This window comes from Podarcis cretensis, assembly GCF_951804945.1.
Source record: "Podarcis cretensis genome assembly, chromosome: 17".
In the NCBI taxonomy this organism is placed as follows: domain Eukaryota; kingdom Metazoa; phylum Chordata; class Lepidosauria; order Squamata; family Lacertidae; genus Podarcis; species Podarcis cretensis.
In genome coordinates, this window is record NC_137187.1 from 31,794,507 (window position 1) to 31,821,924 (window position 27,418).

Here is a 27,418-nt window from a genome sequence, read left to right on the forward strand (position 1 = left end):
AAATGACTCCGCAAAGAGTAGCATTTTATGACATATCTGGTGCAGATATGGTAATTTTGTGCCCATTATCTGCCTGTACCACCATCATACAAACTGGGGTCAGAGACGTTCCCCCCCCCCAACTTGAGGGCTGCATTCCCTCACGGACAACCTGCAAGTAGTGTTCAGAGCCAGAAGCAAAAACTGGACAGAGCAATGGAGGGAGTTTGTATGGTAGACTACATTTGAGGCATGCAAAAGCCAGGTTTCTACAGAAGCATCAAGAGGCATCATGACTGCAGTTTGAGGCATGTCTCTCCATCCAGACAAGCTGAAGGCACACCAGACAGGGTGGGTGGCCAGTTACTAGAACCTGTGTTGAAAATCTTTGCCAGTAAAGTGGTTTCCCAGATGCTTCATGGGGTAGCTATATGGGGCATGGACCCAAATGCTAACAAAGCCTTAGAAATAGTGCAAATACTGAGCTGGTAGTTCTGCCCTGAGCATCAGAGTTGTACAAGGACTGATGGGGAGGTCACAAACATTTGTGGAAATCCTAAGGAAGGACTTACATTCTCCTTCATGTTGAGCTCCAGCAGTGAGGCAGCAACGTAAGCTGTTAGTGAAATCTCATCATCCACGCCACCCTAAGGATGTCAGGGGAAACACAAGAGAAAAGTCAAGGCGCTTCCAGACTCCCACTGTTTTGAGTGGGATTCCATGACATACCAGAAAAATGGAAGTTGTGCGGTTGAATTAGTTTCGAGACAGCAAAGCTGCTCCCCACCTCTCCCCAAACTGGACCTTTCGTGATCAGGAAAGTAACAGGAAAATACGTTGGGAAGCATGGGATAACAATTGCTTGATCCCATGTTGTATAACCTCCCCGCAAGCAAATGAATGCTCAGTGAAGGTACCTTTATGGCATTGTTGAAGACTCTTCCCACACTTTCAAAGCAGCCACTGGGAAGTTGGTGCTGCCCCAACCAGCGCACAGCATCCTGAATGTGCTTCTCATCAACATAGACATAAGTCTTGGCATGGCCAAAACCCTTAACCACAGCAGCCGTCAGCCTGCGGGATTGAAGCAAGAGTAAATTTAAAAATGAGGAGCAGCTTCTGAACTACAAGGGATCGTGCCCCACTATTTTTCATCTCAGCTTTTCTCCTGCAGCACTGAACAGAAAACAACAAAAGTGACAGAAGCCGTAAGGAGAAAGCTACTAACTGATGTTGCATGGGGACTTCCTTACATCGTGGCACTGACTTAAATTAAATAGGTAAATCAATGTGGGGAAAGCAAAATGTCACTTAGAGAAGGATCTGAAATAGTTTCTTGAAGCTTTAAATTGTTTTATTCTGGATTGTTTTGTTTCATGTGTTAATGGAGCGTTTGGAGATTTTTTCTTTAAAATTTAAAGTGGTATAGACATGGAATTAATAATAATAACAACAACAACAACAACAACAACAACAACAACAACAACAACAATAATAGAAGAAGAAACATGTTGGTCATAAGGTTAGGCAATGCTGCGCAATAAAATGCTACACTAAACCTCAATTTTAATTCCCATTCCACCTGATTCCAGAAGTAGTAATAGTTTGATTTTGCCTCTTAGGGGACACCCAAGACCACCTCCCTCCCACCCACCCACAAATTGATGGTAGGCTTCTGCCTCTTTAACAAGCAACATCACCCTGAGACCAAAAAAGGTGCTAACTGGGAGCAAGGACTGGCAGATTGCAGGCTGCAGGGTTGCCTGTATCACCTCCTTCTCCAACTGCTCATGACAGCAAATTCCTCAGCCTGAATGGCCACCCTGACAGCTTGGGTTGGCTGGTTCTAGCTCTGCTGCTAACTCACCAAGTATTCCCCTCAGCATCATGCATCCCAAAGGCACTGTAAGAGCCGTTATCGCGCTTGTAGAGCAGCTGGCGTTGATACCCTGGCAGAAGAGAAGAACAAAGTAGCACTGGCAATGCTAGGAGGGACCCTGATTTTACCCGCTTATATATTTAAGGGATTTACGACTTCCGGGTTGGCGCCATCGCCGAATGGCGGACTCCCTCCAAGCTCCGGAGGGAGCCTGCTCGGCAGGGGCTGGGTTCTACCGCGTCGGCGTCGCGGGGACCCTCAAAAACCATGGGCGCTGAAACCCATGGGCATGGTTACTCGGCGGCCACCGTTTGCGCTCCCCCCGACCCGCGAAGGAGCCTTTTTAAAGGCTACGGAGCGGGTGCCGGGGGGGTGTGTGTGGTGCTATGAGTCCTCCGCTTCCCCTGCCGAGCGAAGCCGCATGCCATTTGGCGGAGAGCGCTGACTTCTTCCATTGAAAATTCGGATTAAAGAACAACCCGTGAGTAATTGGAAACTGGACTTAAAAAGGGGGGAAAAAATTAAATTCGGAGCAAGCGGGGGAGGTGCAAAAAGGAAGTCCGTCTCCCCCCTGTCGTAGAGGATCTAAAGCAAAGGATTTAACAACTAAGATCGAGTGCTACCTTGGTTTGATAAAGTTACTAATTTCACGATGGAAAATTATAAGTGGGCTGGAGGAGAAAAGTAGAATGTGAGCTAAAATGCAACCCCCCCCCCCCCCGGGAACCGGGAGCGATTGGCGAGAGCACCGGGAGAGGAGAAATAGAGGCTTTGACAGCTGTCAAAGGAGCTGTCAAAGCTGAAGAATAAAAAGAGAACTTTGTTACGAGGACTTTGCCGGTTACATTTGTTACAAATTAGATATAAATTGTTTTAAACAAGGAATAACAAGTTATTTTGACTGTTGGGTGTGATCTGGAAGGAAACTGAGCTACTACAATCCCTCTAGAGGGGCTGTGGGACATTACAAGTATTGCTGGCATGGAATTTGAATTGGACCTTTTATCTCCTGGGAAACTGCAGAAATGGAACACTATTTTGTCTACAGAGGTCTCTGCACTAAAGGAGACAATAGATTTATCTATTGAAGAATGGAAGGGACTTGACGTAAAGTTTTGTTCCTGAATAACAAAGCCTCTGTAGGGGATTTAGAAGCTTTTGGAATTGGAACATTTTTGCAGTGGAGCAGGGAAAGAAACCAGAGGAAAGTGAGGAGAGAGAATAATAAGAACAACATGAACAACAAGAACTGGATAAAGCTGGAAGTGGGAACATTTGGGACATCCAGACTTGAAAGGCTTAAAGAAACAAAATTGGAGTTTTTACTCTTAAATATAGAGATCTGGATGGAAAAAATGGACCTTTTTGAGACAGAGTTTTTCCAAGATTGGACGTTTGAAATTAAAGATGATCAAAAAGATGGCAAAGACTATTAAAAAGACGGCAAAGTGGACTTGTGAAGGATTTTGGCTTAGATGTGGGATCTTCAGGATGACAACAGGCATTGATGGACATTGGGGAACGCAACCGGGAAAGGGGGGAGGGAAATTTGGAATCCAAAGGGTGTTAAACTATATTTTATTCTTTTTTCTATTTTCTTTTATTTTAACCTATTCTGCATATTAAAGAGGGGAATTCGTGGAAGGGAGTGGGGTCGATTTTACGGGAGGGAAAAATATTTTTAACATTGGGTTAATTATAATAAGTTTAAAATTTGGGGTAAGAATTTGTTGAATCTATTTGGAAGAATTGGAATACAAGAGGGGGTGGGGTGGGGAAGTCCTGGAAAGATGTCAATGAATACAAGGTTACAAAATGGATGTTTTATCTCATTTCTTTTTTCTGTTATATTTGAAAATGTTCAATAAATATTATTAAAAAAAAATATTTAAGGGATTTACAGTTTTTTAAAAACCACCTGACTAAGTGGCTGACGAAGTTAAAACAAAACAACAATCAGCACAGAAAACAATGTAGGACTGCAGCAGTGGGAAGATGATCATAAACCAGTTACATAGGCAGCCCAGCATCTTAAAAGGCCTGGGAAAACTAAATAGAAAGAAGTGTTCTTCCACTGCCGAAAAGACATCATGCGCCGCACAGGCAAGGTTTTGTTAGGGCAAACCTTGTATTAAGTGTCTATGAGACATTTGCAGTGAAAGATTTGACTGGTTATATTTGGCTGTTTATACTACATAGGGCTCATAAAGAGAAAACAGCTCCAGGCTGTAATGGAGGCTGTGGGGAGAGAGAGACCTCTGATTTTGGGTCTGTTTAGAGTTATTTTAATTTAGTAGGAAGATAATCCCGTGCTGGACATGCACATGATGCTATTCAACTACTTAGAGGTATAATTATTTGTTTTCTGCTCATAAAACTTGAATCATTTCCCCCTTTTCCCCTTTCCTTGTTTTTCTTTTTTCTGTATCACTTTACCTCTTTATAATTGAAATTCCTTCAATAAAATATTAATACCCAAAAAGTGGACCAAGGGATAAAGTGGTTGTGGGCTGGGTAAATTATAGGACTATGTCAGTATCTATCAAATGGTGAAAAGAACCACAAAGAACACAATGGATTGTGTCAGGGAACTGACATCAGAGTGAGAGGTGGAGGCAAGGCTCCAAAACGATGCAGGAGAGGGGACCAGCAGGGGGGAAGGAATTCAGCGTAACACCAGTGGAGAAGAGAAGGAGATGGAGGATTTGGAGACAGGGCTCCGAGACCCTTCACCAGAGACTAGTGGGGAGAGTGCTGACACGCCTCTGCCTTCCCCTTACCTGCGCAGACGAGTTCCGCGCAGGGAAAGTAGGAGGAGACTTGGCGTCAAACAGCTCTTATGCTGGAAGAGGTTTAAGAAACGCCCACTAACGGATTCTGCAAGTGACTGACCGGCCACAGAGTGTGGGCTGTCAGCCAAGGCATGGTGAGCCAGGCAATGTAACCGAAATTGAAGGCAACTTACGCACAAGTAACCCCTTACAGCCATTACAGATTGTGATTGCAAATTTGCCATGAGATCTCCACTCCCAGCAAACACTTTTTGATCTATGAAGAACAATCATAAATACATCCTACAGATAAAATTGAAATTCCTTTCTCCAAGGCTTCCAATGTCTTCTCAAGAGCACCTTCCATTTGCATGAACAAATTCACAACTGTCTCCTCAGCTTCCCTTCTCATTGGGCCAGTGATCTTCCAGACTTTTACTATTCACACAGTTCTTGCCAATGAACACCTGCCTTAAGCTACATTCCGAGGAGAAAAGAGGACCTACTCACCACTCTGTATGTACTTTATTACATCCTCTTTGAAGGTGGGGGTTGCCAGGTTGGTCTTCTCCATGTACCGGAGTATGTGAATGTTAGGAACAAACTTCATCAAGTTCTGCTCACCACAGCCCAGGGGTCGCTGAATCAGAAGGTCTATATATTGTATTGATGTGCCCATAATGTCCCCTAGATGTTGAGAAGATTGTTATTATTAAAACCACCACCACCATCATCATCTGGAAACCAAGTCTTTTGAGGAAAGGCTGCAGGAGTTGGGTATGTTTAGCCTGGATAAGAGAAGACTGAGAGGAGGTCTGGTGGCCATCTTCAAATCCTTAAAGAGCTGTCTCATGGAAGATGGAGCAAGCTTCTTTTCTCCTGCTCCGTGGACCATATGAGGAAAGGAATCAATGGCAGCCAGAATTGCACATGGGTAACTTGCATTATGATGTAGTGGAAAGGAAAGTCTCCTCCTCTCCAGATCTCTCATATGGCCAGAGATGGGGCAAGAATGTGGGGGCAAATTTCCTCACCAATGCAGGAGACGGTAGCTCGGCCAGAGCCCTCCACAACAGCTTCAGGCAGCTTTAGGGAAACCTCATCGTGAACTGGGTCCCCTGAAAGGACATGAAGAACAGGAATTAATGCAGTTGAATACACTAACCAAGTGGTCATAATCTGCAGTTGGACTTGCACACAGCGAAGATGGGACTAGGAGCTTGCTAGCTCAGTGAGTCTGTTTTTAGCCACTGTGTTCTCTCAGCTGTCGTTCCGCCCCCTCTCCATCCCATCCCTACTCCCCGTGGCAAGCAGAGAGACAGAGTGTGTGTCTTTGGTCTCTTTGGCATCTCACTACTGCCCTAGGGAAGAGACACGTCTCCAGCCCAATGACAAGCAGAGCAACACTTCGTCTTCTCTCCAACTTGCGTTCTCTGGGGCCCCATCACAAGCCAAGCTGCCCTGAGCAAGAGATGCAGCCTAAGCACACCTGAAGAGCAGAGGAAGGCATTGTGGGTCTCTTCTTCAAGGACGCCTTCTGGCTGTGGGAGGAAAAGAGAATGGGAGGGTGAGTGGGGCTGCTCTCTCAGGGGAATAATCTCCTTCTCCCTTCTCTGCCTTTCCCCTGCTCTGTGTAAGAGCTCTCGCAATTGCCAGGCCTTCCAACTGATCACAGCCCCTGGCTGACATCGCCTTAGACCTGGAAACAGGGAGGTTGTACAAAAATACAAAGCCCCCCCCCCTCAAAAAAACCTGTTTAGGGGAGACCCAGAGTTCTGAATCAGTTGCTGGCACTTGATAGCTGTGAGCCAAAGTTGGACATCAGGGGCTGAAGGCCACATAGACACTGACCTTGACCAGCAGGGATTTGACCACTGTGTCTGACCGGCCTCGCGGAGGTGTGGTGGAGATCTTATTGCCACACAGATCATGCGTCTCCTCTGCCTCAGCGGTAATCGAGAGATTGACGTGCCCTAGAGGAAGGCAAAATTGGCACAGACCCATGATGAGTGTCAGGAGCTCAGGGAGGGGAAGAGGCTGCTTGGGGGCCAGAGCCCCAGTCCAGCCCCACATCCGCCAACATGCCCACCATGCCTTCAGTCTGGAGACAGATGTAAGGGACAGAGGTCGGAGCATAGAGGGTTCTTGAATGGAGATGGACCCCCAACCTCTCCTTTGTAGCCCAGTCCCCAAATCTGCACAGCTGCCATTAGCAGAAATTGGGGATGGACGCCATCTTGGATGGGGAGGAAACAAACCCATAGCACATGCAACAGGGGGCACTGTTATTATTTTCCATATTCCACTTAATGCCCGGTTGGCTTCCAAACAGAAGAATCCGTTGGTTCTGCCAAGTGTCCTCAGATGACAAGGTCTTTGGGGAAGAAAGAGAGGGACCCTTGGCAGCCTCAACCCCACAAGTCTCCTCCCACCCACTCAGGTGCCTCAACCTCACCCAGCTGAGTCGCCGTCACGTTCCAGGAGAAGGTGTGGGCCTCCTCAGCACAGAGGCAGGTGCTGAACTGGCAGGCTGGGCATGGCTTCACGTCCACCTCCTGCGACTCCAGCAGATTCACTCTCACCTGGGAGATGCAGCAAAATGACCCTCGTGAAGCAGGCAGAGCAGCGAGTCCAAAGCAAGGGGCCAACATTCAGAGAAGAAGCACAGGAGGTGGGCCTATGCCAGGAGAAAGAGGCAGACCACATGCCTAGGGGTGCCCCACACTGAGAAGTTGAGTAGGGCGTAGACTGTGCCCAGTAAGACCTCAGTGAGTGGGGTCTCCTCGTGCTTTTGGGGCACCATATTAGCATCTGTGAGGAATGCCACCCCAGATCAGACTGGTGAGTTTTATTCACTCAACAAAGTTTACAGGAAGACCTCTAATCAAAAACCTTTGGGATTTAAGTGGGTGGCTTGGCTTCCTCACAGAAACCCCTCATGGCTGTTGCTTTGTGAGCCCCTCATGAAGCTCTTCAGCTGGTGGCCTGGATTGCGGCTGTGAGGAAGAGGAAGGGGGCAGCAGATGGACATCCTTAGGCCTTGGCAGCAGATCAGACTGGGTGGCTTTCTGGCCTCTTCTGGCCTCTTGCAGCAATAAGGCTGTGTTGCATATTGGGCTGTGCACACACCACACCTTTAAAGCACACTCAGGGGTTGCTGTGGGAGGAGAACTGCAGGTTCCCAGGACTGGGGGGCGAGGAGGGAATGTGCTCTATGGACCTCTTCTGCCATGGGGCTGCCTTGTGCTTCCTGTTGTCCACACTTCTGTGGCACATCCAAAGTGGAGCTTCTGCTTCTTCACCCACAGCAAGAAATGCAAGCTGTCCGCTCAACACTGAACGCAGAGTGGTGGGGGGAGGAGGGAAAAGTACTGACCTGTCCCTTGGGAGAGACAGGTGAGTGCAGGTGTAGGAAGGGCAAGGCCCTGGTGAGGTCCAGCCCCCAGCCTCCATCTCTATCTTGCGGGGTTCCCTCCACCTCTTTCTTTCTGGATACACATATAAGGGAAGCTTGTTTGCTTGTTCTCATTGGACACTAACCTGGATACATTCCTTCATGTAATTGAAGACGGTGGACTTTAGCAGCAAGGTCTCCCCACGGACCACAGAATACGGCAGGCTCAGATCCACAAAAAACGGCTTGAAGACCCGGAACTTGGCTTGTTGGGAGAGTCCGAAGCCAATGTCGGCCACACAGAAGGCATCAGCGTTCCACTCCGTGATCGTGTCTGGAGCCGTGACTGAGTGAGTTGCTTTCCCCTCCTCGCTGAAGAACAGGAAGAGAGGTCACTCCCTCAGTGACAACAAAACTATGGATCGGTTTTCTGAAGGCTGAAGTTACATTTCCAAGGGAAAACCAGGCTCCAGGCTATGAGAAAGCCCAGGCTAGTCCAGACAGGGATCTGTGGAAAATAATTCTGTCTGATCCTTACATTGAAGAAGAGCTTGGATCTCAAAGGGTTCACCCCACACCCCCACATCCCCGCTACTGAGATCCCAGGTAGATGGCATCATCTCAGCGGTTATCGTCCTTCCCTAGCACGGTTGACTTACTTCACTGATACTAAATCCCAGACCCAGGTCTCTGGGAAGTGTGTCCTGGGTTTAGCTTTCTCCTCCTTCTTGCTTTCTGTAGAATCAACAGCCTGAGGCTTCTCGGAAATCACATTCTCATGCTGAACACTTGTGAGCAGGCCTGGAGATAGGAGAAAAAGATCTCAAGTCCATCAGTAAAGATGAATCCGCAGCAGTGTGGCCAAATTTCTGAGGGAGATTATGATGGCAGCGATACAGCGATGCCACCAGGTCTCATCCGATGCACTGCACCCAGCAACGAAACCGTTGACTCAAGGGATGGGATGTCGACAGGGAGATCCCGCTTGGACATCATGAGGTGAGCAGGAATCAGTGGGAATAAAAGCCTTGAAAGGCAGAAACAACAAAAACTGATTTCTCTACTTGGGGACTTTCCAGCAGCGAAACAAGCAAATGACTGTGATTCTCACCTGTTTCAAAGCCACTTTTTAAACGTCTTGTTACTGGCAGGTCACAGGAAACAGGCTTTTTAACTTGCATGTTGGTGAAAATTTTCATTCGCATAAGCTATGGGAAACCAGGAGAGTGGAAAAGTGAGGTGTGAGTATTTGACTCCCAGTAAATTAGCAAAGATGCATAAGAATACAGTGGTACCTCGGGTTACAGACACTTCAGGTTACAGACTCCACTAACCCAGAAATAGCACCTTGGGTTAAGAACTTTGCTTCAGGATGAGAACAGAAATTGTGCTCCGGCGGCACCGCAACAGTGGGAAGCCCCATTAGCTAAAGTGGTACCTCAGGTTAAGAACAGTTTCAGGTTAAGAACAGACCTCCAGAACAAATTAAGTTCTTAACCCGAGGTACCACTGTACTTCAAAAATGTGTTGGAAATGCAAAGAAAAAGAGGGCACCTTTTATCATATGTGGTGGACTTGTAAGGAGATAAAATCATATTGGTAAATAATATATAATGAGTTGAAAAAGATGTTTAAGATAGCCTTCATTAAAAAAAAAAAACAGAAGCCTTTTTATTGGGAACAGTAGGCGCAGAGAAACCCAAGGGAGTACAAAATACTTTTTATGTATGCAACGATAGCAGCCTGGATAGTCCTAGGCCAAAGATGGAAAGAAGTCAAAATACCTACAAAAGAAGACTGGACAACAAAGCTGATGGACTATGCAGAGATGGCCAAAATCACTGGAAAAGTCAGGAACCAGGACGATAAAAACTTCAATAAAGACTGGGAAAAGTTTGTAATATATTTGAGAGCACAATGAAGCAATTAAAAACATTAGCAGGATTGAAATAACACTTGTAATGTGAGAAGAACTATGGATTTAAATAGAGTATTATGAAAATCTGGAGGAAGATATGATATGCAGTGAAAATGTTAATAAGAGGACTTCAGGGAGGGGAGAATGGAAGTCCGTGAATTCAGAAAATTCTACAATTTATGATTTTTATTTTATGTTTGAATGTAAAATTGCATTGCAAAGCTAATAAAGAATGATACAAAAAAAGGAAAAGTAAGGTGTGAAAGACCCAGCATTGGGAGGTGGTCCAGTCTGGCACCAGTTCCACCTCCCTCCCAGTCATGATACCGCCCCTACTTCTGCTGGGGTTCTCCCATTCTCCCTCCCTCTGCTCCCTTGCCTAGAGCAGATTTCAATGGGCAGAGGGGTGAGAGGATGAGAGAGGGGAGTCGGGGCCACCCATCAGACGTAGTTTCTTTAAACCTGGGACTGTCCCTGGAAAATAGGGGCACCGGGAGGGTCTGTAGGATGCATCTCATGGAAATGAGCAAGGCACCTTTCATTTTTTTTAAAATAGATATTTATTAAGGTTTTTAGCAAAATACAACAAAGAAGAAAAAACACAAAACACAAAAAATAGGTAAAAATAAAAAAGAAGAAAAAAGAAAATCCATTCTTCTTTTACTAACTTTGAAGCTCATATCCTTATTTTCCTGACCTCCTCGCACCTTCCCTTTTTGTATTCCCATTTACATAATCAGATCAGCAAATCCTTTACCCTCTTTTGTTTATCTTGACTCTATATCTTAACATGTTAAAACTCTATGTTTTCACCCATTATCAATTCACTTATTGCATACTCTTTTTAACTTTGTTGCTAATACCACTTATTTTCAATCGAACATCATTTTAACATTCATTAATTTTATAGTGTTTCTGCAGGTAGTCTTTAAATTTCTTCCAATCTTCTTCTCTTCCAATCTTCTTCTTCGAGCAAGGCACCTTTCAGAGAAGCTAAACTCAGGAGCAAATTCTACTCACCTTGAACAGGCTAAAAACATCGGCCTCACTCTGAGCCCAATGGGCTGCCTTCAGGGCCCTCTTTTGCTTTTGGCTTGGAGCCAGAGGAGGCAGGCAAGGATATGGCTCAAAGTCTTCCAAGCGATAGGGAAATCCTCTTCCAGAAGTTAAATACAAGTAATCGTAACTAAAATGACCGAACACCTGAAAGCAGAGAGTTGGAAGGAAGGAAACACGTAACTATACAGTGGTACCTCAGGTTACATACGCTTCAGGTTACATACGCTTCAGGTTACAGACTCCGCTAACCCAGAAATAGTGCTTCAGGTTAAGAACTTTGCTTCAGGATGAGAACAGAAATCGGGCTCCGGCGGCGTGGCCCCATTAGCTAAAGTGGTGCTTCAGGTTAAGATCAGTTTCAGGTTCCGGAACGAATTAAGTACTTAACCCGAGCTACCACTGTATTCAGTGTTGATAAAGCCAAATCATACTGGTTGAGCCCCAGGCCAGACTGAAGCCCCTTTTTGTCTGCTGACAAAAGGGAGGCCACAGAGGCAGTTGCCCTGGGTGCAAAATTTGTTTCGGGTGCAAAATTCCAACACAGAGAGCTGCGTCAATACAGCCACGTGCTTCCGTCACTGGGCTCCATTGCAAACAGCTTCTCCATGCAAACTAGGAACAAACTAGGAACTCCAGACAACAAATCGACTCTATGGCTGCGATCTCCTGGGTGATGCGGATGCTTTAAGCCGTTGAATGCACATATGTACTCCGTCCATTTCTGTTTCCCTCCCACCCTCCACCCACCTCTGCACGGCCCCGGGAGCTGGTAACCCAGGCTACACCACTGTGAATCAGTATTTCATTTGTAAATGCAATTGAGCAGCTCAGGCACTGCACTGCATGGAATACAACACTGTGTCTCCCTTCTTAATGATGTGCTTGTCAGGCAGCAGAGGAACCAACCCCCCACGGCAGGTTGCCAGGAATGGACAAGACAAGGGAAAGTCCTTACCATCTGTTTTTATTCAATATTCACAGAGAGTGGCTTGGGAATGTGACCTCTTGGAATAATGGCGTTGCTCCAAGTGAATCTCCACCCCCTCCCATTTCCTCATGAGTCATCTCTACGGTGCTGGGACGTGCCCTCTGCTCTCCTACTTTCAAGGCCCGTCGTGTTCTGGGAGAGAGGGGGTCTGGAATGCTATGCTTTCTAAAGACACTGAGTCCGTCAGCTGTTGCCCCTCTAGTGCTTCTTCTTCTTCTTCCTCCTCTTCCATTATTTCCCAGCTTTCCCCCTCATCTGCCTCTGAGCTGTGATCTCCCTCAAAGACCTGATTTTGACCTTTAAAGCCCTATGAGGCCTAGGACACACGTACCTACGGGACCGCCTCTCCTGGTGTGCCCCGCGGAGGACCTTAAGGTCCACAAATGACAACATTTTGGAGGTCCCAAGTCACAAGGTGGTTAGATTGCTCTCAACTAGGGCCAGGGCCTTTTCAGTAGTGGCCCCGACTTGGTGGAATGCTCTGTCACAAGAGACTAGGGCCCTGCAGGACTTGACATCTTTCCGCAGGGCCTGCAAGACAGAGCTGTTCCGCCTGGCCTTTGGTTTGGACTCAGTCTGACCCTTATGTTTCCCTCCCCTTATGGTTTTGATCTATGGGCTATTATTAAAATGAGGCTGCATTTTAAATTGTATTTTAACCCATATTTTAATAAATTGGTTTCCCACCCACCCCCATATGTTTTTATTATGATTTTACTGGTGTTAGCCGCCCTCAGCCTGGCTCTGGCCGAGGAGGGTGGGGTATAAATAAAATATTATTTATTTATTCATTCATTCATTCATTCTGAACTGTCTTCTTCTGTGGAAGAGTCAGGCTGGGGAGGCCGTCTCCACCATTCTTCCTCTGCCCAGTCCCTGACAGTGCTGTCATGCTACACACCATAGTATATCATTGGTAATGCAATAAAACGCTTCGGGTTACAAACGCTTCAGGTTACAGACTCCGCTAACCCAGAAGTAGTACCTTGGGTTAAGAACTTTACCTCAGGATGAGAACAGAAATCACACCGTGGCGGCAGGAGACCCCATTAGCTAAAGTGGTACCTCACGTTAAGAACAGTTTCAGGTTAAGAACGGACCTCCAGAACGAATTAAATTCTTAACCAGAGGTACCACTGTATCAAGGAAGGCCTTAAAGATAATGGAAGCATGGAAAGATGGGGTGTGGTGAGGAAATGAGGAAGGATGGAAGGAAGGGTTGCTAAAGTGCTACAAAGGCAGAAGGGCTTTTGGGATTCATAACCAAGGCCTCTGCTGCAGCTCATGACATGGAAGGGAAAAGGCAGAAGTTAAATAATGGAATGGAACCAACCATCCGTCAGTCCAGAAGTGCTAACTTGAATTAAATATTGGGGGCAGGGGATGGGAAGTCCTGCCCCACAGAATTGATCACATGACATGGTGTGTGTGTGTGTGTGTGTGTGTGTGTGTGTGTGTGCGCGCGCGCGCACGCACACACACACACACACACACACACACACTATTTGAATGGCAATGCCTATCAATTGGGGGTCTGGCCCCCTCAAAAAAATTATTGGGCGAAATCTTTATTGGGCAAAGATGCCTCAGCCCCTAAGAGTTGGCTCCTATGCGTCAGCCTGAAAATGAAAAGAAAAGAATAGGGCACAGGGAAGGAGCACTAATCTAATTAAGCAGCCCCAATGTATCTATGTGGAGTTTGCTGTCTGTTTGTTTGGTCGTGAGTTGCTTTTGGTTGCCCTGGGCAAAATAATGTGACTGACAAATTTAATAAAGAATAATAAACTAATAATAACTGAGAAGGATGAGCATCCTTACTTTCTTTGGTGTCAGCGTATCATCTTCCAACAGGAGGACACTTTTGTCCACAGCACGGAGAGAGCACAGAGCACCAGGAGCAGCCTCGAGCTGCAGACTGACTTTTGATCCTGGAAGCTCCTCCGCCGCAGAGAAGTCCAAATTCACCTGTGGAAGGATGCGAACAAAACAGGAATGGCCAGTTAGGAAACCTGCAGCGACGAGAGTGGATAACAGGCAGCACCAGGGCAAGAATGTCATGGAGGATGGTGGAGAAAGAGCGAGTATTGTGAACAGCAAAAAGGATCTGAAGATTTGCAGGATGCAAGGCCTCACCCTGCCCCACTTGCTTCCTTACCCACCTTATGTTTGAAGCACTTCTGTATCTCAAACTGATCCACGTCAGCCACCACCTCGCCATCCAGAAACACAGTGTACAGCAGAAGCCTGACTGTGGGTGCCAGGTCAGAGCTCGTAGACAAGGTGAGGGAGAAGTTGCCTTTCAGAGCTGGATCAGGGGAAAGGGAGAATGGAGGGAAAGGAGAGATAGAGAGATAGAGAGATAGAGAGATAGAGAGATAGATAGATAGAGAGAGAGAGAGAGAGAGAGAGAGAGAGAGCATTCATGTCATACAACATGAGAAAAAAACATCCCTGTGCATCTCACTTTTGCTAGATGGTGGTAAAGCAAATAAAATCAAGAAGACCCACCCCAAACGCAGCCAGCCCCCCTGTGCACTGCAGAAGTGTTCTAACCCTCATGTCTTGAACTTAATAACTGATTTATTGCTAATAACAAATTCCATTCTGCACTACACAGCAAGTTCTTTAAAAAAAAAAATCCTATTTCCATCTATCAGTCCACCATGGAAATTCGTCTTACTTGGAAGACACTGATTGTGAATCGTATGCCAACAAGCACTTTAGAATGAGATTCTTTGCCAAGTGAAAAAAACTCAGGAGTCATTCATAAGATTTAAATCTGTTCAGCGTCAGAAAGTTGTGCCCAGGATATGTGTGTGAGAGAGAGAGACACACACATCGGATGTGCATTGATTCCTGACAAATTCTGGATGTTGGGGCTGTCAAAAACAGGGGAGGAGGGTAGCCAAACAATCATCTGTTGAATCTGGGCTTTAAACCCTGAGGGTTGTATTCAATTCACTTTTACTCAGAGTACACCCACTGCAATCAAGGGCTATGACTAACTTAGGTCCATTCATTTCAGTGGGTAAAAATTAGTTGCATGCAAACTTCATGAACCACGCGGTTGGCAGGGGAAGCAGATGGTGCAGGTGAGAGTCTCCCACTTGTGGTAACTGCATGTTTAATTATGGTTTCACATCTGAATCAAACTTGGAGTCGTGGAAGGCCCCAGTTCAGACTCAGCCCGATCTGAGGTGTTGAACCAGATGGGGAGACAGACAGCTGCGTAATGTAAGCTGAGTGGTTAATACATTTGAAAAGTTTCCTCTTTTGAAGTCAAACGTGACTGTGCTAGGATTGCTTGGTGATGGTCCACCAGGCACAGTGGTGTCTCCAATTGGTTCAACACTCTCATCCCATGTCCTGGGTGCTACTAAAGTTCGTGGCCATCTCCTCATTCTTGAAAGACACACCAGACTACACAGATTAGGCCCACCAAACATTATCAGCTTGGCCAAGTGTGGTGCTTCTCCGATGGATCTCTCACTTACTCTCATCCTGGCCAACAGGAACGGTCTTCTGTCCGCTGGAGACAATCTTCCCTTTGGACACAATCTGCAGGGAGATGGTTTGTTAGGCCAGGGGCAAAAGGAAAAGCCTCCCCACCCTCTTTGGCAGTAGAAATACAGGAAAGGGAGAGAGAAATGTGGGACAGGAAGCAGCCTGCAGAGACTGTGCGATGGGTTTTGCTAGGGGAGGCTCATAGCTTGATAGAAACCGCAGTCACTACTTCAGAACGTGAAATTGGGGGCAATAACCAGGAAAGCCTGCAGCTCCCTGTCTTCTGCGCACTGGGCACAACAGCAACTGTTGCGTGTGAAGCCCTTCACTTTTATCTGAGATCTCAGCAAAGCTTTCCACGCAACAAGCCACAGATGGAATGAACCACTGAGGCTGATCTATCTCAGCTCAGCTTCTGCTATATCTCTGCTGATGGCTGGACAACCCATACAGGAGCCACAAAGGCCACTGGAAGGTCCCTGCTGTTTGGATCCAAACAGATTCACAATGAGCAAGAGAAACAGAAATACTGGCACACACTGCAACACAAATACTATTCTCAATTCTGCCCTTTTCCATCTTCTTGTTATTTTATTCCATTTTCATTTCTCCATTTCAACCTTTTCTGCTGTGTTGCCTTCAGTAATCATTTAATTTTATTCCCTTTTTTTTCTCTCTGTTTTCCTTTTGCACTCCCCTTTCCTTTTGTATGTACCCATTATTCCTCCATATACGCCATTCATTCTTTTCTCTCTCACACAGTTCTCCACTGTCCACAAAGAATGAGAAGGGCGTGGCCCAGCTACAGCCCAATCCGTAACCTCAGTCTAATTTCAGCAAGGAGAGGGGCTGGAGAGAAACAGAGAGAAAGAAGGAGAGGTATGCCTCACCATCAGCAGAGCATATGCCCACAGTGCTTGAGACATGCAGGCATGGAGGGCACCCTCCCGTGTGCCACAGGCCAGGGGAGGAAAAGAGCAGGGAAGCTGCTGCCCACTCTCCTCCTGCCCTCCGCCGCTAGGCAAGGCCTGACCCAATGGTGGAGCTGCTGCGGCTGGGTGCACCTCGCCATGACCAAGGAGAGCTGATGTAATCCACTGGGAGCAGTCAAGTACAACATTCCTTATAATGCTAGAGCAGACATCCGAGGGAATGTTTGGTCCAGCCAGTCGAAACTTCCTGTTCCTCCTGGCTGGAACATCCTTCCTTTTGCATTTGACAGAAGGTGGGTGTGACCTAACCTGCCCAGGTAACAAAAGGACGAGTCACGCAGCACCTCTCTCTCTCTTTTCCATCTTCCTTTCATCGTGTGAACTGCTGGACTGCTAGCTTGCAGTCACTGGGATTATTCCCCCATATGGGGTAGATCAACACGTACATGTTTGTAACTAAGTCTGCCTTCATGGATCCAACTGTGAACCGGTGTAAGTAAACTTCTTTTATTGACTTTAAATAAGATTGTGGCATCTTTATTCTTTTAAGAAGGATTCAAGGGAACTTACCAAGTTAGGAAGGATATAAATAAACAATATATCCTCTCCTGTCACCATTAACATTCCCACACACCCACCCTGGGTCAAGCGTGACCTGGGGACAGAGCTACTGCCAAGCATGAGTGCCGCAGCCTAAGCACTGTGTCTTCTTACGTGGAGCCAGACTCCACTGAAGGAGCCTGCTGTGGATAGGTGCCTGTTTGCGCCCCCTCACAAAATGGTGCCCAGGGCCACGGCCCCACTCCACTAGGCCCCTGTACCTCACTCCCAGACTCCCATGGGAGGTTGTGGACGACTCTCCTTCTTTGGAGTTTTTTAAGCAGAGGTTGGATGGCCATCTGTCATGGATGCTTTAGCTGAGATTCCGGCATTCCAGGGGGTTGGATTAGACCCTCGGGTCCCTTCCAGCTCCACAATTCTATGATTCAATTCTGGCTCTGGCCCCCAAATAATTAGTACTCGACTTTCCCTAGACCAGATGCTCACCAAATAATAGAAATCGACATGGTCAGCATCAGGGCCCAGTTCTTTCCGGTCTATGATGTAATCCACCAGCACTTCCTGGTCTTTTCCACAGGGCAGCTCTTCCTCCACATGCTGGATCTCCAGGAAACTATTGCTCTCAGAGTAGAAGGGCTTCAGCCACATGAAACTTTCGGATTCCGACATCATAAGACTCTCAAAGCCAGTCACATTCTCAAGGGTGTATCTACCCTATGGAGCAAAAAGAGAACAGCAAGGGTCATAATTAATTTAGGGTGTTTGGGGTGACAATCAACAAGAGACGACTGGGTAGCAATACAAGGCATGTGAACCTAACATTAGGGCACAGTATATACTACACATGTAAACCAGTCTTCACATCTTTGTAACTGTCATGGCTCCCAGCTAAGAATCATGGGAACTGCAGCGAAGAAAGTAACCATCTCTTCAAGGACTTCCTTTTCATTGTGGTGATTTGTGCTTGCAATGGCATTGAGGCAGTTCTGCACGATCCTGCTTCCGATATTGTCTGAGCCTGCCCAGTGTTTTGGGGCAGACATGCTGTTTTGTTTGCAACTACTACATGCTCCTAAGCTTCCTACGGAAATCCTGCAACTATGTAAAAGGTAAAGGTAAAGGAACCCTGGATGGTCAAAGGCGACTATGGGGTTTCAGGCTTTCATCTGGCTTTCAGGCCGAGGGAGCAGGCGCTTGTCCACAGACAGCCTTCCAGATCACGTGGCCAGCATGACTAAACCGCTTCTGGCACAACGGGACACCGTGACGGAAACCAGAGTGCACGGAAACGCTGTTTACCTTCCTGCCACAGCAGTACCTATTTATCTACTTGAACTGGCATGCTTTTGAACTGCCAGATTGGCAAGAGCTGGGACAGAGCAACGGGAGCTCACCCCGTCGCAGGGATTCGAACTGCCGACCTTCCGTTCTGCAAGCCCAAGAGGCTCAGTGGTTTAGATCACAGCGCCACCCGCGTCCCAGTAACTATATATACCACAAATGCTCCCATGCCCAAGAAATTGGCAATTCCCTACCCTCAATGGTGTTATTCTCTGCCTGAGGGAGCAGATTCACTGTCGTGCTTCTGGATCCAGCTTTGTCACTGAAAGTTCAGGTACCGTGACTAGAACACAGGTGCCCCAAGGCATTTCAGCACCAACTTAAAGATTCTACTTTTGCTAAATGAAACCATTAAAAGCTTGGGTCCAGTTTCCCTGTGAGATCGTCCTGTTTCATATATGTCCACTTAACTGCTGTGATCTGTGGAACTGGCACAGTTACTTGTGCCACACGCTAAGAAGACCAGGAGAAAAGAACTGGGAAAATAGTGGTCAATTGCAAAGGTGATTCGGACATTTAAGCTGGCACATTCTATCTGAGAACACCCTGCTATTCTATCATATGCAACAAATGATTGCTAGGAGACGTGACCGTGGTCTATTGTATTTGGTGGTTTTTATGGTTATTGTTGTTTTTCTTTTTGTTTCCTTTGCGAATGGTGCCATGGCCTTTGGCTAGTGCAATAAAGTGTATGATGATGATGTACCACACAATATTCTTTCAGCATTTGCAAAACACCAACCTTTTAGTGTGGTAGCACTTTGGAACTCCCTGCCTATTGACATCCCAGAATAAGCAGAATTGTGGACAAGCCCTAAGTTCCAGACGTAAATAATAGTAATAATAATAATAATAATAATAATAATAATAATAATAACAACAACAACAACAACAACAATAACAACAACAACCTATAGGAAAAGCAACCCTAAGGAAGGTGGGGGGGGATGCACAGGAAAATGCATCTCTTCGCCCCACCTCTTCCTTAAGACATGTCCAGATATTTAACTCACCCTTAAGGAAACCATGTCGTGCCACTTAGTTGTGTCCAGGGAGAAGGAAACTTCACCATTCTCATCTGTGACATAGGAAGTGGTTGTCTCCACATCATCAACGTCAACTGTGAGATAGACAGTCCTGTTCTTGACAGGCACTTCATTGACTGAAACCATCATCTGCGTGAATAAAAGGGAAATAAGCCAACCGCCTAACTTCTTTACAGCCAACTGTTCTCGCACGCAAATATATATATATATATATATGCTGAGGCATTTGTTCACTCCTGTGGGCAAGAGCACAACAACACTATTCAGATATTGCCCCTCAAGGTCTAATGATAAGGAGAGGGGCTGAGCTATCTTGGGATATGAATGCTCTCCTCCAGGTAGTCTGTCTGTCTGTCTGTCTGTCTGTCTGTCTGTCTGTCATGGACTGTAAGATTTCTGACTGGCATTTCTGCTGCTAGAAGAGGCAGTTCTAGGGCAGTGCTACCAGTGTGGCTGCCGGGGGCACCCCACTAATGCTATAAGGCAGGGGGTGCTGAATTTTAGCGTGGCACAGAGCACCACTGAAATCTGAGACCCCAAATTCTGCCACTGCTGCTAGCCCTCTTCCCTATTCTGCTTCCCTACCACAACATACAATATGAAGGAAGAAGCATCATTTGTGGCTGATTCACACATTTATTTGGAGGTTGTAAAGCCTGAGTGTTGTAAAGGCTGACATTACTACCTTGTTTTCAAGCAGAGTGCTGTTTATATCAAATAGTTCCTCCCCGTGAAGAATTAAAAGCTTACAGTTAGGGCCGGATTTAGGTTTGATGAGGCCCTAAGCTACTGAAGGTAATGGGGCCCTTTATATGTCCAGCTGTCCTTTGTCAACAACAAATTGTCGCTGTTTTTTTGTGTTGAATATAAGCTATATGGTAATTTATGGACCTAACAGGTATCTAAAGCCATTTGCACATAACAAAATATGTATTTTATCAAAGTACATCCAGGTTTTTTCCTTTAAAGTTTTTTTGGGGGGGCCAAGAGAGTGGAGCCCTAAGCTATAACTTGTTTAGCTTATATGTAAATTTAGCACTGCTTACAGTGGTGAAATAACTCAGTGCATCTGGCTGTTAACCGAAAGGTTGCTGGTTCAAGTCCACCCCCGGATTCCCACATTGCAGGGGACTGGTTTAGAAAAGCCTCAGGGTCCCTTCCAGGGCTCTTTTTTCAAGCCAGGACTCACCAGAACTCAGTTCTGGCACCTCTCAAGCAGTGGCGAAACTTCATGCTTCAGCACAGGGGGGTGGAGAGCAGGTGGGGGCATGATGTGCATCCTGGGGGTGTGGCATGCCGCCTGTGGGGGCATGGCACCCAGCGCGGGCAGGAGAGCAGCTGTGATGGCACCCCTGCGGGGTCAGTGCGCTCCCCCTGCACTCCTCTTCCTCCGCCAGTGCTCTCAAGTGGGTGCCATTGCCATTAAAGTTGTACCTTGGATCCCAAACACCTTGCGACTCGAACGTTTTGGCTCCCGAAGGCCGCAAACCCAGAAGTGAGTGTTCCGATGAGCAAATTTTTTTTGGAACCCCAACATCTGCCGTGGCATCTGCAGAGTGCAGGAAGCTACCTCAGCCAATCGGAAGCCGCGCCTTGGTGTTCGAACGTTTTGAGAAGTCGAATGGACTTCCGGAATGGATTCCGTTTGAGAACCAAGGTACGACTCTACAAGAAAACAAGGGAAGAATTCATAGTGAGTTCCGGCACCTCTTTTTCTTGAAAAATAGCACTGGTCCCTTCCAACTCTACAGCTCTATGATTCTAACATACTTCACCAGAGAAAGGCCGCTTTTCAATGTATTTTTTGGGAAGGTAAACTTTCATAGAAGGGCTATGTCACAAAAAGGTATCGTTTCAGTGCCTACTTCAAAAAGTAAGAGCAAATCTATCCTAAAGACTGCTTTTTTAAACAGAAAGGATAGGATGTTACCTCTCCTGTGTATGGGAAACCTTGTTTGTAGAATGGATTGAGTTTGCTAAACTCCACCTTGACTTCCTTTGCGGCAATAGGCAAGACACCGTATCCTGTCTGAATCACTCCTGCATAGAGAACAGACGGGTGGGTTTAGCACAGCAACTGGAATGCTACAAAAAGGACAGCGGTAGGTTTGACATTTCTGCAAAAGTTCTAGACACATTGTTAACTAGACCTTACACAAAACTGCAAGGACGTCACTCTCATGAGCATGTCTACATGGAGGCTTCCAGCACTTCCAGGTCTCTTAAACAAAAAACTGGTGTCACAGCTTACTGAGTCAGATATAACGACTTGCGAGAAATGCCATTTCTCTTGTGGAAACTGTACCACCAGGACAAAATTTGTTGTGTGAGCTGCAGAGGATTCCTAGGTATCTGCAAGGCAGGTCATGTGTGCCTTGAAAAATCAGATGAAATGCAGGAATGAACCCCAGCCCTGTAAATAGCCTGATACAAAAGCAACTTTCAATAGCCTAAGGGTTTGAAAACAGTTGACTGGAAAAAATCAGAAAGGCAAGGTGGTGGACTGATTTGCCAAAGGTGAAAATTGTATGTTCCCATTTCTTGTTATTTCCTTTGTACCTGTTCCTTTCTCCTCCAGTTCTGCCACAAAGTTGACATAATCATTATAGCCGCTTTGAGAAAGATTTAAATCAGACCCATTGATGGTAAAATAAGCAAAGCCGGTCTCATCTGTCTGGAGAGACAAAGAAAAGAAAGTACATTAGAGACTTCCTATTTGTCTGCCATGGCGAACGGCTGCGTCCATTTCATGCAGAGTTCAAGGATAATATGGGAGTAATTATCCTCCCCAACCCCCCCCCCCGGCTGGGGCGGCAGCTCCACCCACTGATCATCCAACACCTGCTGCCCATCTGGAAGGAAGAAGGGGCAGGGGGTGCTGGGTGCAATGTACCGTACGTTAGTGGCAACTCTCCAAAGTGAGGGTCGCCGAAGAGAAATGTTGGATCACAACAAGAAGATAAAGAAAATAAAGAAGAAAAACTAATTTCACACAGAACTACATAGGACTAATCTGCTCCCAAAATGAATTCAGAGGCTGTTAAAAATAAATGAAGGATCAACATCGGGAATGTTTTATTGGGACGACCTGGGTTATTTAAGGAACGCAGCGCAATGTGAGATCATCACTCCCTGAATTCAGAGCATGGGAAGTCACCCAAAGATACAAAAATCGGCATAAAACTTGGTCTTTTTGATTGTATTATAACTGGGAATATTTTTAATGTGGTTTTTATTGGATTGCTAAAATGGAAAATTTAATAAATATTGTTTAAAAAGGAAGTACATTAGCAAAGCTATACATGTAGATTCTGAGATACTGAGCTGCCGCACCAGCTGTCAATCATGTCAGCCTATACACTATCTGGATGGGATGGAGCAGAGGAATTGCAAATAAAAGGTGATCTGAAGGCACAGGAGGCCATTCCCTGGCTGAAGCTGAGCAGGTCTGAGTCTGGTGGTGGGATATAAACGCAACACAAGAAAATAAATAAAGTAGCCCTCCCTGGTTGTCTGCAGCCAGGGTCACATTCCATAAGGCATCATGCGGTAAAACTTGGTTGGTTGGTTTCTAGATCTGGAGTGCCTTAGCCTTGCACATTATTTTTTCAGAATTGTACTAGCCATGCAAAACAAGAAGCACGAGTCAGGCTCTGTTGTGGCAAATGCTCATTTGCTCCGAAAGCAACAGCTGTGCATCTTGTTCTCCCTTTTCTTGCTGTGACATTAACGTGTTATCACCACATCCACCTAAGCTATTATTGCTATTATTATTATACTTATTAAATTAAATTAAATTTCTATACTGCCCTTCATCTGAGGATCACAGGGCAGTTTACAGTTTACAATTTACAATATGTATTAAAGCAGAGACATCACCTTGCCGACAAAGGTCCGTATAATTAAAGCTATGGTTTTCCCAGTAGTGATGTATGGAAGTGAGAGCTGGACCATAAAGAAGGCTGATCATGGAAGAATTGATGCTTTTGCCATTCTGAAGGAAATCGGCCCTGAGCGCTCACTGGAAGGACAGATCCTGAAGCTGAGGCTCCAATACTTTGGCCACCTCATGAGAAGAGAAGACTCCCTGGAAAAGACCCTGATGTTGGGAAAGATGGAGGGCACAAGGAGAAAGGGACGACAGAGGACGAGATGGTTGGACAGTGTTCTCAAAGCTACCAGCATGAGTTTGACCAAACTGCGGGAGGCAGTGGAAGACAGGAGAGCCTGGCGTGATCTGGTCCATGGGGTCACGAAGAGTCGGACACGACTAAGCAACAATATGCAAGGTGCAATAATCATGGTCCTCACCTTTAGAAATAGCATCTTGCATCTGTTACAGAATCACATGATTAGGAGTGTGAACCACACCTAACAAAATAGGGACTGTTTTTGTATGAGGAGCACTGAATGCTCACTACCAAATGGACAAAATAAGATACTGAGGCATTTTCCCTACAGATCAATCTGGCACAAGGCAAATGTTTCTGATCCTCTCCATCCACCTTCTTCGTGGACATAGAGAAATGGAAGGCGAGCGCAACAGGATGAGGCCTCCAGTCTCTGAACCAAAGGGTAGGGGCAGATAACTCATCCCAGCCTCCATTCTGTCCAAAGTCAGCCCCCTCCCATTTATCTCACCTGAGCTGTGTACTCGTGTTCAATGTTCGATAATGTTTCGTTTGTATTACGCATAAGGAAATAATATGATAATCTTCTAGTGAGCTGGAGCTGCACATTTCCTTGAACACGCTTCCCATATGTGTACCTAAGGCACAGGCGACAGAGGAGAGAGGGAGTGGAGGGAGATGGAGAGAGAGAGAGAGAGAACACCGATGAAAGAAATATGTTTTAGTCTAAAGCAATTTGTCTTCAGGAGCTCACTAGAGGTCATTCAATAAGATTATCACCAGTGGCATAGCGGGGGAGGCAGTTGCCCGGGGCACAAAATTGTTAGGGGAACAAAACATCAACACCCGGTGCTGCCTCAGTACAGCTACACACTTCCGTTGCTGGGCTCCGTTGAAAACAGCTTCTCCATGCAAAGCAGGAAGTGACTTTTCCAGACAATGGAAGACGCTTCTTTTCTTATCTCTGCGACTGTGATCTCCTGGGTGATGCAGATGCTGTTAGACAGTTGCATGCACATGCATACTCCATCCATTTTCCTCCCACACATCCCCTCCACGTAGCCCCGGGCGTGAGCAACCCATGCTATGCTACTGATTATCACTACTGACAGAGAGGTTGTTCTCCATTGTTGATTCCCTTTTTATATGTGCTAACCACAGGAGAGAGCTAGGTATGATCTCAGAGCACTCAGCTCATGTGGAATGATAGCAAGTACATAGAGCACCCAGTATGAATTCAAAGTGGCTGCCCCAGAAAACTTCCCGAGAATTTTCTGTGGCACACAGAAATCCATTTTCAATGTGCAAGGAAGGTTTCCCTGACAGACAATTTGATGTGCGGAAGGGTTCTCTGAATGTAAAAAGCTAGCGGGGGGGGGAGCACAAATGCAAATGAACAGCTGCTTCCATAAACAGAATGAAGTGAGCCAAAACAACCGTTTTAATACAGAGGGGGAAATCTTGGAAGTTTGGGCGCCATAGCACATTATTTTATTTTCATTTTTAGAAGTACAAAAATGGGGGTGAGAGGGGACAAGGGCAAGCAATATACTGGTGCTACCTTACAAATTTATATTGGTTCTACTCTGATTTGACAGTCATAGTTTTACCCTCTCTTCCAAAAAAAAGTGTCTGAAAATCATAATTTGGCACAGGTGCTAAGCATTCTCTAGCAGATTGCTTCTTTCTTGTGGTTCTTTACAGGGAAACAAGCATGTCCCTGCATTATAAATGTGCATTGAGACAGAGAAGGAGAAAAACAAATAGACCCAAAGGTATGAAGAAACACATGTCAACACAGTAAAACTGGGTCTGGAAAGGTCCCATTATAGGAACATTGTTTACCATGAAATTTTACTTACTTGCCACACACTTTGACCTGGAATTCTTCATCTGCTGTGGTGACCAGTTTCGGAAACTCAATCTCAACTTCAAATTTAGGCAGCACTGTAATGAGTCAGGAAGAGAGACAGAGAAGAAGGTGAGTGGATAAAAAGTTCCACATGCAGCAGCTGCATCATCAAAACTGAACTCTGCTCCTTCTGCACTTTTAATTATTTTTATTTTTATTATTTTATTTATATACCACTTCTCTGATAAATTGGCTTCTAAGTGATTTGAAAGTAACAAAACATCTTTTTAAAAAATCATACATAAATAAAATGTACAATAAACCAATTCCATCAAAATAGTAAAGCATGCATAGTTAAAACATACAATAAACCAAGCCCATTAAGAATCATAGCAATTAAAACAGTTAAGAGAGCAATTAAAACAGGCATGTCCAAAGTCTGTTTCGGGGGCCTAATCTGTGGCACTTTATTTCCTGGGATGAAATCCTAAAAAAAAAAGCTCAACAATTTCAATCTGGGGTGGGCATGTTCACTTCTTCAGATCTGGCCCTCTTTGAAAAAAGTTTGGACACCCCTTAATTAAAACAATTAGATGAGAAAGTTCAATTTGAGAGGAATGCTTGTCTATACAGGTGTGTCTCTAAGAACTGGCAGAATACCAATACTGATGTGGTTTCTCGTATTTCAGCAGGGAAGGCAGTCCACAACAGTGGCATCACCAGTGGAAAAAGTCCATTACCATGCTACCGCAAGTCAAAAATATCCAGGCCACGGCAAAGCTATCTGGGTTCCATTTCCCAATTTTAAATGCCCACACTGGGCAGTGGAGGATAAGGGAGTTTTTCTAGTATCCCAATCCAGAGTTGTTTAGGGCTTTATATGTAAACAGTAGGATCTTAAAACTGGTTCAGTAGCTAATAGGCAGCAAGTGCAAATCCCTTAGCACTGGCGTGATATGTGCTAATAATTCACATTTCTGAATTCGAAGTCAGGAATCATTCCTAAGCTTTTGAAGCAGCATTTAAAAAAACCTCCTTCACCTGTGTCTGATGCTTACTCAACATTGCTCAGGACAAGTAAGTATAGGGCTCTGCATTGCGGTGCTTTCACGTGGTTCATACTAGGGGTTTACTCTGAAATTACTTTTTGTTCACTCACTTTTTTATGGGGCATTTACATGACCTGGTCACCAAATTATTTCACCCTTCGTTTTCCCTATGGCCCTTATGACTCTTTTGAGACCTCACAGAATCTGACTGTTGTTGGAAAGAAAGGAACAGCTATGTAAATTGTGTTTGCACTATTCTTTCATCTGTTGGAAGGGGTGTGGTTTTGCCATGTGTGGTGCCGTGGCACCCTGGGGTGCCTTGAATGATGGTCAGGGGTGCTGTGGGCAACACTGGCCTCTGTCCCTCTTTCCTTCCCTCCCTCTCCTCTGATGCCTTCTTGCGTCTCTGCCTCCCAAAGGCTTGTGCGACTGTTGTGCAGCCCTGGCTACAAGCTCCGCAAGCAAATGGTGCCTCTGGGGCTGGTCAGGGAGTGCTGGTTACTAGGAGCTGAGGCGGCCTCCGAGTGAGTAAGCAAGCAAGCAAGCATGTGAGGAAGCCCAGTCAGCCAGTCCACCTGCCCTTGCTTTTGAGAATGGGCAGACAATTCCTGGGCACCTGTGGGTCAGTGTGAGGAGGCACCTCTCTTTGAGGTGGGTGGGGGGCAGCTCAGAGACCAGGGGCGGCAGCACCAGAGGACTCCCAAGGAGAGGGGAGCGGAAAGGAGGCCGAGGGAACACTCCCCAAGGGAGGGTGTTCAAAAACGGGTGAGAGGCTGCCAGCTCTGCAGGCAAGGGGCGACATAACTGGGCTCCTGAGCCCCACAGGGTGCTGCGGGAAGAATGTGGTTGGTCAAGGGAGCCGTGGACTCAAAAAGGTTGAAAACCTCTGCCCTGGGGCAATTCCTTTGGCAGAATTTCCCAGAGCTTTGGAGAACATCACTAAGGTCAACTGAAGTCTGTCGCAAGTGGTGTGGGAATGGGGGGAAATCTGCATCTGTGCATCAGTAGCTCACAT

The 27,418-nt window shown here is 46.1% G+C and overlaps 1 protein-coding gene across 1 annotated transcript in view; it reads right to left on the reverse strand.

Annotated features, from left to right (window-relative positions):
• LOC307206545 (alpha-2-macroglobulin-like protein 1) overlaps nt 1-27,418 on the reverse strand; it is an 83,527-nt gene that overhangs the window by 13,274 nt on the left and 42,835 nt on the right. Inside the window, exons 9-29 of the mRNA XM_079959914.1 lie at nt 25,365-25,449; nt 24,014-24,140; nt 21,932-22,046; nt 21,303-21,412; nt 19,340-19,501; nt 17,472-17,699; nt 15,483-15,546; nt 14,148-14,293; nt 13,807-13,953; nt 10,962-11,144; nt 9,135-9,231; nt 8,683-8,824; nt 8,170-8,395; nt 7,085-7,211; nt 6,481-6,602; nt 6,119-6,170; nt 5,664-5,747; nt 5,140-5,316; nt 1,847-1,928; nt 897-1,053; nt 552-626 (exon numbers count right to left, since the gene is read on the reverse strand). Coding sequence (XP_079816040.1) covers nt 552-626; nt 897-1,053; nt 1,847-1,928; nt 5,140-5,316; nt 5,664-5,747; nt 6,119-6,170; nt 6,481-6,602; nt 7,085-7,211; nt 8,170-8,395; nt 8,683-8,824; nt 9,135-9,231; nt 10,962-11,144; nt 13,807-13,953; nt 14,148-14,293; nt 15,483-15,546; nt 17,472-17,699; nt 19,340-19,501; nt 21,303-21,412; nt 21,932-22,046; nt 24,014-24,140; nt 25,365-25,449 — 2,708 coding nt within the window. The remainder of the gene's footprint in view (nt 1-551; nt 627-896; nt 1,054-1,846; nt 1,929-5,139; nt 5,317-5,663; nt 5,748-6,118; nt 6,171-6,480; nt 6,603-7,084; nt 7,212-8,169; nt 8,396-8,682; nt 8,825-9,134; nt 9,232-10,961; nt 11,145-13,806; nt 13,954-14,147; nt 14,294-15,482; nt 15,547-17,471; nt 17,700-19,339; nt 19,502-21,302; nt 21,413-21,931; nt 22,047-24,013; nt 24,141-25,364; nt 25,450-27,418) is intronic.